This window comes from Hippopotamus amphibius, chromosome 8 (assembly GCF_030028045.1).
Source record: "Hippopotamus amphibius kiboko isolate mHipAmp2 chromosome 8, mHipAmp2.hap2, whole genome shotgun sequence".
Lineage (NCBI taxonomy): Eukaryota > Metazoa > Chordata > Mammalia > Artiodactyla > Hippopotamidae > Hippopotamus > Hippopotamus amphibius.
In genome coordinates, this window is record NC_080193.1 from 17,933,327 (window position 1) to 17,952,428 (window position 19,102).

The 19,102-nt window shown below is 52.1% G+C and overlaps 1 protein-coding gene across 4 annotated transcripts; it reads left to right on the plus strand.

Moving 5' to 3' along the window:
* Positions 1–11,490: 11,490 nt before the first annotated feature.
* Positions 11,491–18,738, plus strand: PHETA1 (PH domain containing endocytic trafficking adaptor 1). Of its 4 annotated transcripts, none has more exons than XM_057746788.1 (4): positions 11,491–12,241; positions 13,038–13,120; positions 13,930–14,074; positions 15,962–18,738. In XM_057746788.1, exon 4 carries the CDS (start codon positions 15,991–15,993, stop codon positions 16,645–16,647), a length of 657 nt encoding a protein of 218 aa, XP_057602771.1. In that variant the 5' UTR covers positions 11,491–12,241; positions 13,038–13,120; positions 13,930–14,074; positions 15,962–15,990; the 3' UTR covers positions 16,648–18,738. The 4 variants fall into 4 exon arrangements, with proteins under 4 accessions (XP_057602771.1, XP_057602772.1, XP_057602773.1 ...); XM_057746789.1 differs by having other exon boundaries at positions 11,491–11,693; XM_057746787.1 differs by lacking the exon at positions 11,491–12,241 and having other exon boundaries at positions 12,798–13,120.
* The last annotated feature ends 364 nt before the right edge of the window (positions 18,739–19,102 follow it).

Here is a 19,102-nt window from a genome sequence, read left to right on the forward strand (position 1 = left end):
ATGCCAGGCATCATTTTAAGGGCTTTCCATGCGTTTAACGATTTAATCTTCCCAGCAAACTGTATGGAGAGAATGTTGTTTCTCTCCATCTGACAGAGGAGGAAACTGAGGCACAGAGAGGCGAAGTACCCTAGCCGATACGTGGCCCAGCACTGATTAGAATTCAGACCTTCACCAATATCATCAGCGCCGGCCGCGCGCCCCACGCCCACCCCAAGGGCCCCCCGCCCAGCCCAGCCCAGCCCAGCCCAGCCCAGCCCAGCGAGCTGCACGAGCCGCCCCCTCTTCCGCCCAGGGAATCTGGTTTCTGAGGGGAAGTGACTCAGTGGCCTGAGGCCGCGCAGATAATTATTCACTTCCAATCCCGGTAATTAAAGGTCCTAATGGCTCCGCAGAGGACGCACAACCTAGTTACTCCAGCGATCCCCACCCTTACCCGGGGATCAACGTGGGGCGCACGAGCTTCCCCGGCGTGAGCTTGGCCGGAATCCCAGGCAGCGGCCCCGTGGGCTGCAGCGAGTTTGCTCGAGGCTCTGGCGCCCCCTGGTGGCATGGGTGGTGGAGGGCTGGGAGCTGCTTCCTGGGCAGCCTTAGGCCCCCCAGCCGCGCTGCCGTCCACCTCCTGGACCCCTCCTCCCGGAGTCGCTCCTGGATTCCCCACAACCATACCTGGAAGCCTCCCAGGCCTCAGATTTGAGGCCTCCAATCCACTGTCAAATGGCCACGAAGGTCTAGAACACGTATTTGGGGCATGATTTAAAACGTTGCTTCTTTCTTTAGTGCTGGGTCACCCTGGGCAAGTGACTTGGGCTCACAGAGCCTCGGTTTCCTCATCTGTAAAATGGGGATAAAGGATGAACCTACCTCATAGGGTTGTACTGAAAACTAAGTAAAATAATTCATGTAGAAGTTCCTGCCATACAATAAGTGCTCTATATATGCAATTATTATTTTATTAATTTCCAAGGCACAAACCTGGTTATGTGCCATGTCGGTCCCCTGCTCTAAACACTCAATGGCTCCCATTGCTTTCTGAATAAAATTTAAGCACCTCAGCCTGACATTCCAAGCGCCTTCACAGTCTCATTCCCAGTGACCTCATCTCTTGACAATATCCGTCAAACACCCTGCACTCTGGCCATATCAGACTGCTTTCTGTCTCCTGCTTCATGTTTCTAGACCTTTGCCCATACTATTCTCACTGCCTAACATTCCTCTGCTTGGCAAATTCCTATATATCCTTTAAAACCACCTGAAAAAACAAACAAAACAAACAAACAAAAAAGGGAATTCCCAGGTGCTTCCACTGAAGGGCGTGTGGGTTCGATTCCAGGTCAGGGAATTAAGATCCTGCATGTTGTGTGGCGTGGCCAAAACAAAACAAACAAAACTAACCAAACCACCTGAAATGTGACCTCTATCCGAAGTCTACTCTGGTTCCCTGGGATGTTACCTCTTCTGCCTTCTTTGGCTTCCTCTGTATCAAGCCTCTGAGGGAGAGAGGGCTTGTCCGTTATGGTGCAATTACTCATTTATTTGTCTGTATACCTTCCAGGCTTTGAGCTCCTGGAGGGTGAGGCTGGTGTTTTGCTTATCTTTGAATCCCCGGCACGCAGCTCCAACCTGACACACATTAGGCACTCAAAGTATTGTCCGAGACAAACAAAATAGTATGTACTTCATGATCACTGGTGGGTGGTGATTCCAAAGCACAGACTTGTGGTGGGAGTCTTGATTCTGTTACCTCCATGCTGGTTTGATCTCTCTAAGCCTCAGTATCCTCATCTGCAAAATGTACTTGTGAAGATTCAGTGAGATTCTGTGTGTAAAGCACTTAACACAGGACACTCAACGATGCTGATTATTATTAGCTAAACCTGTGCAGCCCTTCCTTGACACTGAGGTGACTGAGAACAGCTCAATAGTCTCCTCCCCATCTCCATTAAAGGCAGTATCACAATGTTAGCTAAAGTATAGACCTCAAACAATTGAAAACAGGTACTCAAACAGATACTAGCACAGGGACGTTCATAGCAGCACTGCTCACAATAGGCAAAAAGTGGAAACAGCCCACATGTCCATCAATGGATGAAGGGACAATCAAAATGTGATCCACCTTCAGCCATAAAAAAAAGGAATGAAGCACTAACATGCTACAGTGTGAAAGTGCTGAGTGAAAGAATCCAGACAAAGAAAGATCACATCATGGTTCCATTTGGATATGATTCCCCTTACGTGAAATATCCAGAATAGGTATAGAGACAGAAAGCAGATTGGTGGTTGCCAGGGCCTGGGAGAGAAGACATGGAGAATGACTGCTAATGGATACTGATGGTTATGGGGTTTCCTTTTGGGAATGATGAGAAGGTTTTGGAACTAGACAGAGGTGGTGGTTGTACAACACTGTGAATGGACTAAGTGCTACTGAGTTGTACTTTAAGGTGGTTAATTTTATGCTATGTAAATTTCATCTCAATTTTTTAAAAAAGTAAAGAAAAAGCGTTAGCTAAAGGAGCAAGGATTTGGAGGGCGTTTGGAGATGTGAACTTTCCACCTCTCCTGTCCTCCGCTCATACACCCCACCCCCACCCCACACTGGTTTTGACCCCAAAATGGGCTGCTGGAGGCTGGGAAGTTGCTCTCTTACCCCTGAGCTGGCAGAAGCTGGGGATGGTCCCACAGAGAATGTACGGGAGCACGGGCCACTGCTCACCTGCAGATCAGCCAGGCTGGCTCCCTAATCCCAGTTTGCGTGCTGTGGCCACGTGATCCCTCTCCAGCCTCTGGTAACTGAGCCTGGCCTCCAGGAAGGTTGTCCAGCAGGGGCGCTAGGCTCAGAGGTGGCTGCAAGGCAAGCAGGTCTTCTCTGTGTACCTTGAGATACACAGAGAGGAGCAGCAAAAGGCTAGAGGGTAGGAAGAAAATGGAGCCACAGGGTAGGAGGAACCTTGAGGGCAGAGGTTGCTGGCTAAGGAGGCTGCAGTGTCCTCTGCTAAGAGGGATATCAGGACCATTAACTACCCAGATTGAAAGGGATTATCTTCAAGAGCCTCAGGCTGCTGCGTCACTTCCCTTCAGCTACTGGGGCTGGGCTGGAGGTGCTTGAGCAGAGTGCCTCAGGCTATTCCCAGGCCAAGAGCTGGACTCTGGGGTCAGCTGCCTGAGTGTGCCTCTCTGGGCTCTGCCATGTATGCTGGCTGAGTGACCTCGGGCAGGTTACTTCACCTCTCTGAGGCAGTGGGAGCCAGAAGGCCAAGGAGAGGAGATGAGAGGAGAAGAGGAAAGAAGGAAGTATTCGGCAATACTTTTAGAAGCAGAAGCAGGAAGCTGAGGGCAGAAGGGTGTGCAGGGAACAGCTGAGCTCCATATTTCCACTTTCCCCAAGCTGGGCTCCGTTCATTGCTGAGATGGTTCCCCACAATTGGTAGCCATCCGGGTGACTGCCTGACTTCCCCTTGTCATGGTGAAATCAGGTAGCACCTGATTTTCCATGCAATCTTGGTTCAAGATGTTCCCTGGGGCTGATCTTCCTCTCCCAGACCCACTGATTGGTTCATGGATGGGCAGGTCAACCCACAGGCCCAGTAAGAATCAGTTTCAGGCTTGGGCAGAATAGTCTGATAAGAAAATGACTCATTCCATTCGCTTGGAGCTGGGAGGACATAAGCTCAGAGTTTCCAGGGGCCATGTTGCCCAAGAATGAACCAGCTCAGAGCAAACCAAAACCCAGAGACTGGGAAAAACTGAGTCCTGGTGAAAATGGCTTTGCACCTAGATCTAGCCATACCTGAAAGCAATTACTCTGAGACTTCTCAGCCATGTGTCAGTTAATTCTCCCTTTGGCTGAAACCTGTTTATGTGCAGCTTTTAACCACTTAGCAACTAAGAGAGTCCTGCCAAATACCTATGGGTCCTCCCAGTAACCATATTACCCACAGGGCCCTCATGGGCCACTCATGCCTGAAATAGGAGACTAAGATATGGTCCTTGGGTTGTTTGGAGCACCAGAACATTTCTTATATGCCCTATTTCCCCAAATGCCCTATATTTTGATTTCCTTACACCAAATGACACATTTCCCAGATAAGGATCTAGTTGTTTTAAAAATTTTCTATTACTCAAAGATATTTGAACTGCCAACCCAAACTTGTGAGCAGGAGAAGGGGGTGATACCTAACAGTTATTGAGCACTTACTATATGCTGGTGCTGTTCTGAAAGCTTTATATTATTACCCAGAGGGGCAGCAAGGCATAGACTCAAATTGCAGACTGCCTGGATTCAAAGCCACTTGCTCATTGTGTGAGTTCAGGCAAGCTATTTCATCTTGCTTTTAAAATGTGTAAAATGGGGATGGTAAACTTGTTCCTATTTCTTAGCATTTTCATGAGAAGCAGAACACACAGTAAATGCTCAGTAAACATTAGCTATTATTCTTGAAATCCCTCATACACCTTATGGAATGGGGCACTGTTATTTCTTCTGGTTTACAGATCAGGAAACCAAGGCACAGAGAGGTGAAGTGACTTGCTGAAGGTCACACAACTTGAAAATGGCAGAGTGGGGACTGGAACCTATTTAAAACATTCAATCCGTTCAAAGCATGGTCACAAGTTGCTTTATGAGTTGGGGTTTCATAGGCCAATGCAAGATCTCCCCCTGCCCTCTGTAGTCCTGGAGGCGGCTCAGGGACCACATCCACCAGCCCCACCTCCCTTCAGTCCCATATGACCAGAAAACATATATAAATATACACACTTAATATACATACCAAAGGCAGCCATCTGGCATTCTAGGAAGGGGTGTGATTTATGTCTTGGAAGGGGCTATTAGTCCTGTGGGTTTTGCTAGGTTAGTACTGGGATAGGTTTCTTTGGACTTGAACTGGAGGTGGCTAGGTCGTTAGGAATATGGGCTTTGGAATCCAATAGGCTTGGGTTGTCGTCCTAGCTCTGCCACTTCCTGTGTGACCACAAGCACATCACTCCCCTCTCTGAGCCTTGGTTTGAAGATTCAATATGAGGGTCTGTGTAAAAGGAACTTGGCCCTGGGCCAGTAGGCAATAATGTTGATTATTAATAAGGAACAGGTGAAACTCAGAGGTGGTTTAAATTGCTCCTTTGAGAGAAAAAGCATTCCGGAACCGGGGGATCTGTGGCAGATGGGAGGGTTTGGGAGGAGGGAGTGAAAGGAACCATAAATGATGGAGGGGAAAAGAAGTCCACAATGCCACTTTTTTTTTTTTTGGCCTTGCAATGCAGCATGCGGGGTCTTAGATCCCCAGCCAGGGATCGGACCCATGCCCCCTGCACCGCAAGCACGCAGTCTTAACCACTGGACCACCAGGGAAGTCTGCAATGTCACCTTTCAAGGCAGGGCTCTCAAATCCTCCCTTTGATGCTTGGGAATGAGCTAGCAAGAACTCCCAGGTCTCCATGCCTTTAGCAAAATTCACTCATACTCAGGACCCAGGCTCTGGGCTGGTGGTGCACAGGTTTTGCCCCAAGAGAGGAGCAGGCCTTTGAAGTCAGGGGACTCTGGCCCTTCCTATCATTCCTCCCTTCCCCACGACCCTCCCAGTATGTAGCCTGCGCAGGAGTGTTTTTGGTGGAGGACAATTTCAGTTCCTTCTTGGGGCTGGCTGGTCCTGCCCATCTCTGGGGTGGGGCAGCCACTGTGGAAGGAAACTCTGCCTCAGATCCCAGCTTGGACCACTGTCTTCCCCTGCAGGTGGTGCAAGAGGGGACCAGTGGAAAGGGTTGGGAGCCCAAGATCTGGGTGCAAGATGGCGGGTTCTATGGGGACCTGCCTAGGAGGATTGGTTCAGGCCGAGTCACATCCCAGTCACCCAGCACCTACTACGTACCGGACACTGTGCAGGGAGCTGGAGGTGCAGCAGTGAACAAAGCAGACAAAATTCCCTGCCCTCAGGGACCTACCTTCTCATAAGGGGAGGAAGGGGTATCACAGGTTAGGCAGAGCCATCAGACCCAGATATGCTACCTACAATTGGCTTCTCCTGGTTCTTCTCCCTCATGCACCTCTCATCTCACCTCATTTCCTCCACGTCCTGAGCAAAGTCCACAGGCTTCCCTGATCTCACCTCTCTTCTTGCTCTCTTTGCTACAGCCACACTGGCCTCCTTGATATGTTTCTGGCCTCTGAGACTTTGCATTTGCTGTTCCTCTGCCAGGAGTGCTTTTCCCTCTGGATATCTGCATGGCTTGTGCCCTTATTTCCTTCAGGTCTTTACTCAAAAGCACCTTCTCCAGGAGGTCTTCCCTGGCCTTTCCTAGCTAAAATGGCAACTCCACCATCTTAATTCATAATTCATCCGTTCTTCCCCTGCTGCATTTTTCTCCTTGACTCTTTTTTTTTAATTAATTAATTAACTTATTGGCTGCATTGGGTCTTCATTGCTGTGCATGGACTTTCTCTAGCTGTGGCGAGTGGGGGCTACTCTTCATTGTGGTGCACTGGCTTCTCAGTGCTGTGGCTTCTCTTGTTGTGGAGCACAGGCTCTAGGCATGTGGGCTTCAGTAGTCACAACAAATGGACTCAGTAGTTGTGGCTTGCGGGCTCTAGAGCACAGGTTCAGTAGTTGTGGCGCATGAGCTTAGTTGCTCTGAGGCATGTGGGATCTTCCCCGACCAGGGCTTGAACCCGTGTCCCCCGCAATGGCAGACAGATTCTTAATCACTGCACCACCAGGGAAGTCCTTGACTTTTTTTTTTTTAATTTTAATTTAATTTCATTTTATTATTTTTTATTTATTGGCTGCATTGGGTCTTTGTTGCTGCACGCGGGCTTTCTCTAGTTGTGACGAGTGGGGGCTACTCTTCATTGTGGTGGGCAGGCTTCTCATTGCAGTGGCTTCTCTCATTGTGGAGCACGGGCTTTAGGTGTGTGAGCTTCAGTAGTTGTGGTGCGTAGGCTCAATAGTTGTGGCGCACGGGCTTAGCTGCTCCTCGGCATGTGGGATCTTCCCTGACCAGGGCTCCAACCTGTGTTCCCTGCATTGGCAGGCGGATTCTTAACCACTGTGCCACCAGGGAAACCCCCTCTCCTTGACTCTTAACTTCACCTAATGTACTGTACAAATGTTGCTTTATCTTTCCCTCTTTCTGGTAAGGGAGGGCAGGAGCACTTCTCTGTCATTTTTAAAAGACGATTTATTGAGGTGAAATTCACATGATACAAAATCGACCCTTTTAAAGCAAAAAATTCAGTGGCATTTAATACTCTGTTGTGCAACCATCACCTCTATCTAGTTACAAATCATTTTCATTGCCCCCAAATATAACTCTGTACCCATTAAAGAGTCACTTCCCATTCTTCCCTCCCCCTAGTCCCTGGCGACAACCCATCTGCTTTCTATCTCTATGGACTTATCTATTCTGGATAATTCATACAAATGGAATCACACAATATATGGTCCTTTTGCAATTGGCTTCTTTCACTTAGCATCAGGTTTTCAAGGTTCATCCACACTGTAGCATGCATCAGTACTCCATTCCTTTCTATGGCTGAGTAATATTCCATTGTATGGATGTACCATGTTTTATTTATTCAGTTATCTGTTGATGGACATCTGGGTTGTTTCCACCTTTTGGCTACTGTGAACAGTGCTGCTATGAACATGCATGTACTTGTCTGTCTTTTTAACTTGTATCCCTGGTGCCTTAGAAAGAGTAGTGCGCAATAAATACTGGTTGAAAGAATGGCTGATTGGAGGAAACAAAGGTATTTGACTCAAAAGGGTGGAGTTTGGGGCGGGGGGGGGGTGTCATATGCCTTCCCGGAAGGGGCAATGGCTGGGTGAAAGCTTGAAGCATCAGCCCTGGAAGGGGACCAGCACGTGCAAACGCCCAGAGCATGGTGCCTTCTGGGAACAGAGGGAAGCAGATGGCTGAAGCTGGGGGAGTAGGGGTAGGGAACCATCCCTGGGGAGGCTGGAGGGGGAGGTAGACACCAGAACTAAGCGCCTTGTCACTCACAGGGAGGAGTCTGGACTTGTTCCTGAGGCAGTGGGGAGCCGTGGAAAGGCTTTGAGCAATGGAGTGCCATGACTTGATTTGACTTAAATTTTACTAGGATCCCTCAGTGGAGAACGGATTCAGGGGGCATGGAGGTCAGAGTGACAGAAGGGAGACCCGAGAGAGGGCTACTGCCGACATCCTGGTGAGGGAAAGATGATGGTGGCTTGGGATGAGGAAGTGATGGCAGAGATGGAGAAGTGACGGACTCGAGACATGGTTTGCAGGTAAAACCATCAAGATTGGTAATGGTAGCCACAACCCAGTTCTGGTTCTCAAATTCCCCTTTCCAGTACTTCTGAATCATTGTTCCTTTTCTAGCCCTCTCAGGTTCCCAGCTACAATGATGCCCAGCTAGTCACAGTAGCCAAAAGATGGAAACAAACTAACGTCCATTACAGATGAAAGGATAAACTAAAGGAGGTACATCCATACAATGGAATAATATTCAATCATAAAGGAATAAGTACTGATAAATGCAGTAACATGGATGAACCTTGAAAACATGATGCTAACCAAAAGAAGCCAGACACAAAAGGCCACATGTTGTATGATCCCAATTATATGAAATATCCAGAATAGACAAATCCATAAAGACAGAACGTACTGATAGATTGGTGGTTGCCAGGGGCTGGCAGGAGGGGAGAATGGGCAGCTGATGGATGTGGGGTTGTTCTTTGGAGTCATAGACATGTTTCAGAACTAGGTAGAGGTGGTTGTTGCACAAAATTGTGACTGTATCTAACGGCACTGAATTGTTCACTTTATTTTTTTTCTGGTAACTTTTTAAATTTGGGAGCTGTATTTTTTTTTTTTAATTGTACTAAAAAAATTTTTTTTGGCCACGCAGCATGCGGGATCTTAGTTTCCTGACCAGGGATCATACCCATGCCCCCTGCAGTGGAAGTGTGGCATCTAAACCACTGGGCCACCAGGTAAACCCCGGGGGCTGTATCTTTTTTCTTTATTTATTTTCAGCTTTGTTGAGGTATAATTGGCAAATAAAATTGTAAGATGTTTAAAGTATACATCATGATAATTTGAAATACATACACATCATGAAAGGATTCCTCCCATCTAGTTAACTAACACATCCATCACCTCCCATATTTATATATGTATATTTTGTGTGCGTGAGAACATTTAAATTCCGCTCTCTCGGCAAATTTCAATCATACAATACAGTGTTATCAACTAGTCACCATGTAATACATTATGTTCACTTTAAACTGCTCAATTTTTAAATGGGAATTTCACCTCACTTAAGAAAATGAACGATGAAGACTCAAAACAAAAAACAAAAAAAAGATGCCAGGCTCTTGCTCTCAGATTTCTGCCTTTTTTTCCCCATGTCAACTCTTGACTCTAGCATAAGAGGCTCAGACTTATGTCCAGTCAAGACTCACAGACTTCTGGGAAGTTTCCCCCACACCAAGGCCCAAATGCCCATGTGCCTGGCATTTTCCTTATCTAGTGAACATCCAGATTTGGGGAAACTGCAGTTTGCCTTTCCTGTCCAAGAAATTATGGCACCATCAGGTACAGCTGGATCCAGGGGCTCAGCTGATATCAGATATCATCATGTATCTGTCTCTCCTCATGCCATGGGTCTTGGCCCTACTTTCCTCTGCCCTGGCTTCACCATCAGGCAGGCTCTAGAATTTAACTACATCTCTCTACCTCCACTGCCCCCTCTCTGCTCTTAGCCACTATCATCACTCACCTGGTCTACTGCAACAGCCTCCTTGCTGGTCTTCTGGCCTCTACCCTTGCTCCCTACAGTCCATCCTCCCCATAGCAGCCAGGAACTATGTTGAACCCAAGACAGAACATGTCCTTCCTCTGTTCAAAATCCTCCCATGGCTCTTCATTCCTCTGAGTAAAAGCAAAATCTTTTCTACGATCCACAAGGCTCTTAGCAACCTGGCTTTGCCAATCATCTCTAACCTCATTTCCTACTATTCTTCTACTTGCTCGCTTGCTCCAGCCCCACTGGCCTCCTCCCTGTTCTACAAACATGCTCAGATGGTCCCACCTCAGGACCTTTGGACTTGCTGTTCCCTCTGCCTGGGACATCTTTCCCTCAGATATGTACATGGCTCCCTCCCTCCCTTCCTTCACGTCTCTGGTCCTCAGAGAAGCTTTTCTTTCTTTTTTTAAATTAATTAATTAGTTTATTGTCGACGTTGAGTCTTTGTTGCTTCACGTAAGCTTTCTCTAGTTGTGGCAAGAGGTGAGCGGGCTTCTCATTGCAGTGGCTTTTCTTGTTGTGGAGCACAGGCTCCAGGCACACAGGCTTCAGTAGTTGTGGTACATGGGCCCAGTAGTTGTGGCACACAGTTGCTCTTTGGCATGCCTGGATCAGGGCTTGAACCCGTGTCCCCTGCATTGACAGGTGGATTCCCAACCACTGCACCACCAGGGAAGTCCCCTCAGAGAAGCTTTTCCTGACCACCTTGTCTAAAATTGCACTCCCCGTCTTTCTACCCCACTACCATGACTTATCGTCTTCCTAGAGAGAATCACTTCTAGATCTCATTTGTTGGTCGATTCAGGGACAGCACCTGGCACACACAGGCACTGAGTGAGAGGCTGTAGAATGAATAGATCATCATGGTCTGTCCTGTTTTTCTCCTGCTCTCAGGCCAGGACTGGACAGTTATTGAGTCCCGAAAGGTGGTAGGGAGGAGATGGCAAGAGCAGGAAGTAAAGACAGCTTTAGGGAGGTGGAACTGTGTTATTTTGGATAGAAAAAATGAACAGCAATTCCTATTTATTGACAGCATCTACTGTGTGCCATGCACTTTATATACTATGATTGTCTTTATTTGACAGATGAGGAAACAGAGGGCTAGAGAAGTGGACTGATTTCTTTAAGGCCTCACAGTGATTAAATGTGACTTACTGGGACTTGAACCCAAGCCTGCCCAACTCCAGAGCTTTCCCTCTTCACCTGGGGCCAGGGGTAGGGTTGCCAGGCCTCCTGTCCATATAGAGCACTCCTGTATTGACTTTGTCATGACGCCTGAAATGTCCTGTATTCAGCTTTTTTTCAATAAATCACACGGTTGTGGCAGAGTTATTTTTTCAAATTAATCTGGACGTTAAATTTGCTAAATCTGGCAAGGCTAGCCAGGGAGAAGTTCGAACTCAGAGCCTAGGGCTTGCTTCAGCGAGTGGTCCCGCCCAGGACCCCAGTGCTTTCTGGATGAACCTGCCCCCTGTGCCTACGCCTACCCCTGCAAGCGCGTTGAGTCTCCCGGATCTACTCTTCTTTCCCGGAATAGGACACTGGTAATTCCTAAACCAGCTGCTGTTCCTTTAAGAGTGGCTTCGGGGGCGGGCCCACAGGGCGTGGCGAATCCGGGGGTGTGCCGGCTCCGGGCTGCCCAATCCGGGAGCGGGGGATGGGAGCGGGGGCGGGCCCGGCACGGGCGGGTTGGGAAGGGTTAAAGAGGCGCGTCTGTGGGTCGCGGACAGCCCGGCTGCCCCCGCCTCCTTCCGTCGGATCCTTGCTCTCCCGCGGCTGCGCCGGCTCGGCCGCCCCGGAGACAAAGCACCGCCACCGCCGCGGCCGCCGCAACCGAGCGGGTCCCGGGCCATGGCCGGGCCGCCCGTCCCGCCGCTGCTGCTGCCGCCGCCCTAGGCCGCGCCGCGAGGTAAGGCGGGCCTGGTTGGGGGGACCTTCGGGCGGACCCGCGAGGGTACGCGGGACTGGGCTTGGGCCGCCATGGGCCTCGGGGTCCCCCAGCCGTATGGAGAGACCTCTGCTGGGGATATGTCCACTTGCGATTCCACGCCAGTTGTTATTTTCCCATGAGGGATCCCAGCTGCGGGGGACGAACTTGGCCGATGACCTTCCAGACCTTTTAAAAGACCTCCGCCGTTGGGGAAACTCTGCGGAGTAGCGCTCCTCTTGGTTCCCAGATTCTGCCGTTGACCACCTCATCCAGGGCTCTGGCTGTCCTTTAAGGAAAACACCACACACAAAAGGACAGAGGGCAGCTCGGAGCAATGGCCTGGGATGGAGGTCCTGGCGTTCCTGTGGCCCCTGCCCAGGGCAGCGCTGGAGAGGAGCTGCTCAGGGTTCTCAGCACGTTTTTCTGCCTGTACCTTCCACACCCTCTCCGACATGCCCCCTCCTGGGGGGCACTGGTGGCAGCTGGATCCAACCCCAGCACCTGTGGTTCTGGCTTCTTTCCTTGAAGTGAGTGGCAAAATGTCATGCCTCAATTTCCCCAGAGTCCTGGGTTCTGGGTGATCTGTGTTCCTGGAGACCTGGAGCTAATTATTTGCCTTCTGGACAGCTTCTTGACTGAGGGCTCACTACGTGCTCAGCATTTTGCAGAATGTCTCCTCAGGATTAATTCTTCCAGGTCTGAGAGGGATGGATACTAATGTTCTCATTTTATAGATGATGCTGTGTTCTCAAGGCCCATCCAGCCTGGACTGGAGGAGGCGAGTTGGCTCTGGGACCAGAGAGGGGTTGGGTTGGTCCCCTCCAGCTTCCTGCCTGGCCAGGGAACTGCTGAATCAGCAGCAGTGCCCACAGCAGACGTTGAACTTCTTGGAAAACTGCATGAGCATGGGGAGATGAGCCGGGGACCCGGCCTCCCAGAGGCTGGAACCTGTGCCCCTGCTGCTTCCTGCCCTCATCACTCCTTTCTTGCTGGGCTGGAGGAGGCAGGGCCATGGCAGAGAGGGGTCCTGTGCCGGCTGGTGACCTTGGGCGGGATGGAGGGGTGGGGGTGGGTGGAGGGGGAGATGCTGAGTGTGAGGGAAACTGCTGTTCCTTTGGCCTTCATGGGTGGTGAGACTCCAAGATCAGTCCCTTTGGGCTGGTTGCCCAGAACATGCGATTCTAGGCACAGAATTGTACCTTTGGGCAAGTTACCTGAGCGCTCTGTGTCTCAGTTTCCACATCTGTGAATGTGGGATGGGGAACAGACTCCTCAGGGGCTGCTGCGAGGTTTAAGTAGGTAACTGTTTGATTCATTCTACAGGTTTTTGAGCACCAACTACATGCCAGGCACTGGAATTCAGACAAAGAACCTCTGCCCTCCTAGAGCAGGCAAAAATGACCCAGGTAATTTCAGGCTGAGGTGTGAGAGAGTGACTAAGGGGAGTCTCTTGTATACAGAGACCTCCTCCTCCTCGAGGAGGTGAGGGTCAAGCTGAAACTGAAGGATGAGGTTTGGCCATATGAAGATATGGGAAATGCTTTCCAGGTAGTAGGAACAGCCAGGGCAAAGGCCCTGAGGTGGGAATATGCCTGGTGTGTTTGAGGAACAGCAAAGACGCCAGGGTAGTTGGGGCCACGTGAGCAAGGGGGAAGAATAGGGGAAGGGAACTTGGAAGACATGGGGAAGAAAGAATTTTATATTGAGAGAAGTAGGGAGCCAGGAGAGGGTTTAGAGTAGGGGAGGGGTATGATTGGGTTTAGTTTTAATAGGATCCCTCTGTGGGGAGTGGATCCTTTGTGAGCCAGGAGAGGCACCTAGGAAGGAGTTATGATCTTACCCTGAAGAACACGGACAAGGAACAGGCAGCGGTGGAGGCAGGGAGACCAGTGAAGCAGCTACTGCAGCTTCCAGGCGAGCCATGATGGGGGGCCTAGAATGGAGGTGGCAATGAACAGAGATTAGACCACTGATTTGGAAGAGGTTAGAGGGGGATCAGGTGGACCTGATGCATGATCAGATGTGGAGGTGGGGGGAAACCAAGGGCCTTTTGCAGAGAAAAAGAGCACCGAGGGGAGCATTTGGAGAGGCTGAGAAGAACATCATCAGTTACCACAGCTAAGCATGTACTGTGCCTGGCACCGTGCTCAGTGCTTCTACGTAGTCATCATCACAACAACTCCAACTTAGGTGCTATTATGATCCCATTTTACAGATGTGGAAACAGAGGCCCAGAGAGGCTTAAAACTTGCCTGGGGTCATACAGCCTGGACACTACAGAGCTGACATTTGAACCCAGAGAAGAGCAAGCCGAAACCAGAACTGGGCAGAGGGCAGGGAAGTGAGCAGTGGCCTGAGAGGTAGGAGGGAAACGGGGCGAGTAGGGTGGGTGGTTCCTGTGAGAAATGGGGCTCGTGTCCACATATGGGAGTTGTTGGGGAGGGGGTGGGTGGAGAGGAGTCCCTCCCATTTTGCAGATAAAGGAACTGAGGCTCAGAGAGGGGACTCCCATGCCTGAAGTCACACAGCTCAGGGAGGCAAAATAGAGTCTTCAGTGGTCGTGGCCTTGGTCAGGCCAGCTGCTAGGTCAGGACAGGCTGATAATCGGCACTAAATCACGGCTCATGTTGCCTCTTCCAAGAAGCCTGTCTCAACTGTGTTGGTGAGATGAGATGGATTGTGTTGGGAGCAGTTGCCTCCTCCGCCCTGGGTCAGGTTGCCTGTCTGGGGCCCACTGTGGCCAGCTGCTTCTGGGAGAGCCACCACCCATACCTCATTCCTCCAGGTCCTGAGTGAGGAAGGCACTGCCCAGTTTGGGGAATGAACATTAACTGAGCACCTACTGCATTCCAATGACTTTATATACTTTGGTTCTTGAACAATGTGGCCAATGCCCTATGCAGAGTGAGGTTTTGAAGCAGGAGCACCAGGTGCCTTTGCAGAGTGGCCAAGGTGCATTTCCCTAGGGGTTTTCCCCAAGGGAGGGTGTAGCCACATTGGGGACTCATGTGCCACCTAAGTCCTACCTGGCCAGTGTTGCCCTCGTCATCTACCCCTTGGGGGAAGGTGGGAGAATCACTATGGCCAAGTGCATAGAGTTAGATGCCTCTACTTCAAATGGGTGCACAGTGCTCTCCCCCGAGCCCCTCCTTATAAGTGTGGGCCCTTTATCTGGATTATTTCATAACAGTCTTTTCTGCCACTCTGACCTGCATCCATCCCCCACCTCTCCCCTTCCTCACCCTGCTCCAGCCTCACCAACCCCCTCAAGCACACTAGCAGGTTCCTACCTTGGGGCTTTTGCACTTGCTATTCCTTCTACCTGGCATGTCCCAGGGGCTCCCTTCCTCACCTCCTGCAGGTCTCTGCTCAGATGTCACTTTCCCAGCATAGTCTTTCTTGTCAACCCCACCCCCCCTTTTAAAAGCAAACACTTCTTTTGTCCTGAACACTCCTGTCCCCTCCCTGTCTTATATCTTACAGACCACTTCAGACCATCTGGCAGACGCACTTTATCTGTTTGTTAATTGTCTGCTCCCTGCACCTGCCACTAGCACATCAGCACCAGGAGGGCAGCAACCCTCTCCATCTTGTTTACTAGTACTGCCTAGAACAGTGCCTGGCACATAGTAGGTGCTTAATAAATGTTTGATGAAGGAAGTCCCTAAGTCCTCTGAAATAGGTTCTGTTCATATCCCTGTTTCATGGACTCGGAAATCAAAGCTAAGTTATGAACTCAGCAGAGCTGGAACCTGACCACAACTGGTCAGCTGGTCTGGTGCCCCGGGATGATGGCAACAGCCGCGCCTGAAATGAGGCCTGGGTTTGAATTTCAGCTCGGCCAAACTTGCTTTTTGGCCTTGGGCCAGTGACTAATCTCTCTGAACTTTGTCTCCCCATATGTCAAACGGGCGTCATGCTCATCCCTGCCACCTAAGGTTTGTTTTGAGATTAATGAGTTAACGTATATAAAATGCTTGGCATGCCCTAGGAATCCTCAACATTATTTGGGGGAGGTGGGGCAGCCCGAGAGTTACCAGCCTGGCTTCTGGGGCCAGTCAGACCCGGGTTGGAATCCTGTCTGTGTTCCTGAAGAGCTGTGTGAGCCTGGGCAGGCTGCCTCCGGTCGTCGAGCCTCCGTGTCCTCATCTGTGCAACGGGGGTGACGCGTGCTGTGGCAGCTGAGGGTGGGGTGAGGTCCCCGGCGGCGGGGGCTGCGTGAATAACCGCTGCCCCCGTGGGGACAGGCCCCGCGCCCCCAGGCCCTGCCGCCGCCATGAAGCTGAACGAGCGCAGCCTGGCCTTCTACGCCACCTGCGACGCGCCGGCCGACAACGCGGGCTTCCTGTACAAGAAGGGCGGCCGGCACGCGGCCTACCACCGCCGCTGGTTCGTGCTGCGCGGCAACATGCTCTTCTACTTCGAGGACGCGGCCGGCCGCGAGCCCGTGGGCGTCATCATCCTGGAGGGCAGCACCGTGGAGCTGGTGGAGGCGGCCGAGGAGTTCGCCTTCGCCGTGCGCTTCGCCGGCGCCCGGGCCCGCACCTACGTGCTGGCCGCCGAGAGCCAGGCCGCCATGGAGGGCTGGGTGAAGGCGCTGTCGCGGGCCAGCTTCGACTACCTGCGGCTGGTGGTGCGCGAGCTGGAGCGGCAGCTGGCGGCCGTGCGCGCGGGCGGAGGCCCCCTCCCGCCCAGCCGGCCCCGCGCGCTCGCGCCCAAGGAGAACGGCTGCGCCGTCTGGAGCGCCGCGCCCCCCGCCGCTGCCGCCCCCTCCGGGCTCCGCCCCGAGCCCCCGCCCCCGCCGCCCCGCCGGAGGGCCTCGGCGCCCAACGGGCCTCTGGACTCGGCCTCCTTCGCCCAGCTGCACGAATGGTACGGGCAGGAGGTCAGGGCGCTGAGGAGCCAGTGGCTCAGCGGCCAGGCCCAGCCCTGAGGATGGGGGTGAGGACCGGAACCGAGGGGAAGCGCTCAAGGCCAGCCTGGAGGTCCGCAGGGGTCCTGGTTCTGGTGCCACTCCAGCCCCAGGCCCTGCTCTGGCAGGCCCGGCCCTGAGACCCTGGCGTTCCTGGTCCTGAAGGAAATTGTGGTCAGGGTCAGCCCTGAGGCCCCTGTCTGGCCTGCTTTTGGAGACTCGCGCTCTGAGAAGATGCTGGGTTCTGAGGGGTGCTTTGGGACCTCTAATTCAGAGAAAGCCCAGCCTTGAGGGAGCCATCGTGCCTGATTCTCAGGAGAATTCAGGCCCTGGATGATCCTCAAGCAGCCAGAGGGCTGGTTTTGTGGGAACTGTAGCCCCAAACCCGGCCCCTCAGCTGCTTTGCTCACCTGTCTCAAATCACCTAGCAGAGGCTTGTTGCTGGCAACAGGACTCCGCTAGGGTGACTGGGACCTGCGAGGATCTGTGGCCTGGTAGGCACGTGCCCAGTCAGCACTGGTCCAGAGGCTCCAGACTGGGCCTCACGTGGACAGGAGGCTGGGCTGTGCTACATCACACCAGGGCCTGACCTCCTTTTGCTCCAAGGCCTGGCTGCCTGCCTTCCTCCATAGGCAGCAGGTACAGAAAGGCGGCACAGGCGCGGGTTTTCATGTGTGACCAGTATCGTGAGATCGCCTGGCCTCCAGGGCTCCTGGCCTGGAGGGAGGCCGAGGCAGGACTTTTCCCTGGGCCAGGACTTGAGGTGGTGCTCCTGGGACAGTAGTGGCCTCTGGCCTTGGGCCATGTCTGTGTTGCTATGGCAGCTCTCCCACTCTCGCAGCACTCCTTAACCACATCCTCTTCCTTCTTCCCAAGCCAGCTCTTCCACCCCTGGCCTGGGGCGGGGCCTCTCAGGAGCTCGCCTGACCTTGTGCAGTCCTGGGCTGCGCAGCCATGGCCTGAGCTGACTTTCCAGCAGGTTCCCCTGGGGAGGAGGGGCCATGAGCTGACTCATAGCCCAGAAAGGGCCCAGGTGCCAATCCGATAGGGGTGAAGAAGCAGCTGCAGAGCCATGCTTGGCTTCTAGACTCCTCTCCCTCCATCACAGCCCCTCTCTGAACTCACAGACTCAGCCCCCCTCTCACCCACAATATTCTGAGAGGGAGACCAGGTCTTGCTTTGCTTTGAGACCAACTTCTGTTTTACTGTTTTTCACTCACCACAGTGGCCATTCTTCATTCAGGGAGACTCTAGGGGGGCTGGGGCACTCCCAGCCCTCAAGCTGGGTCATGTTTACAGTCCTCAGTGCCCCAAAATTGGGACCCCCTGAGGACCACCCCACCCTAATCTTTATTTCCCCAGAGGCTCCCTCTTGGTGACAGACAGACTCGGCCCTGAGCCCCTTCCTGCTGCCTTTGGAGACCTCGGGGCTTGGGAAGAACGGGGGGCTGTCTGTGTGTCTGCAGTCAGCAGCTCACTGCTGGCTCAGTTGACTGGAGCGTCCGTTTTCATTTAATTTTAATACTGAAGGTGGTTTTTTCCCCCAGCAACAAAGCTTGGTGTTTTCACGGCTTTTGTTTCTTTTTGGCTAGTGGGAAGGGATAGGGCGCCCTGGTTTTGGGCTTGGCCAGTGGGGGAGGCGGGGATAGTTGGCACTGCCCCCAAGGAGAGGGCAAGGAGCCTTGGCTGGAGACAGAGGAACCTCAAGAATCTCACCTGGTCCTTTGCCTTCTCCCTGGCAAGCCCTGCTCTCCTGCACGTGCCTCTGTGGGCCTTGGTATACTTTCCATCCCTCACTTCCCCAGGTCCTGAGCGATGGGGGTGGGGATGGTAGCTCTCCGTCCATAGGCTCTGGGTCTCAGGGGGTGTTAGGGACTGCCCAGTGCCCATGTCCTGGCCAGACCCACCTCGTGTGGTGAGGGGTTGGCCCCAGTCCTGGTGTAGGTTTACAAGCTCTAAAGGTACAATCTCCCCCCACCCACCCCCAAAGCACAACATGGGGTCAGGCTGCCTCCAGAGTTGGGCAGGGGAGAGATTATCAGGTAGCCTGGGAGAGGAATATAAAAGCTAAAATAAAATAAACGTTTATCAAGTAATGGCTGGTTTTATCATTTTTTTCCTCCATCCAAATCCTGGATGGATTTGCCTGGCAGAGCCAGGAGCAGGCCCTGCAAGAGAAGTGACGCGTGTGTGCTGAGTGCTCTCTGGCTGATGCTCTGTCCGGCACATTCTTACACCCTCTGATAGCAGACACTGGTCCCCTTTTACAGGTGAGGAAACTGAGACTCAGGTTAACAAATCTGCCGAGTTCACACAGCTAAGCAGTGTCAGAGCAGGGACATACACCTCTGGAATCCCGTGGAAAAAGGCTGAGTCTATGAGAGGAATATGAGGAAATGGAGTCCCGAAGTTCCTTTTCAGAGGGGAGAGAAGGCAGGGAGAAAGGTGAGAATAAAAAGTCAACTGTGGGCTGAAG

Coding starts and splice junctions, on each gene's coding strand:
- PHETA1 (XM_057746788.1), top strand. CDS start 15,991: ATGAAGCTGAACGAGCGCAGCCTGGCCTTCTACGCCACCTGCGACGCG.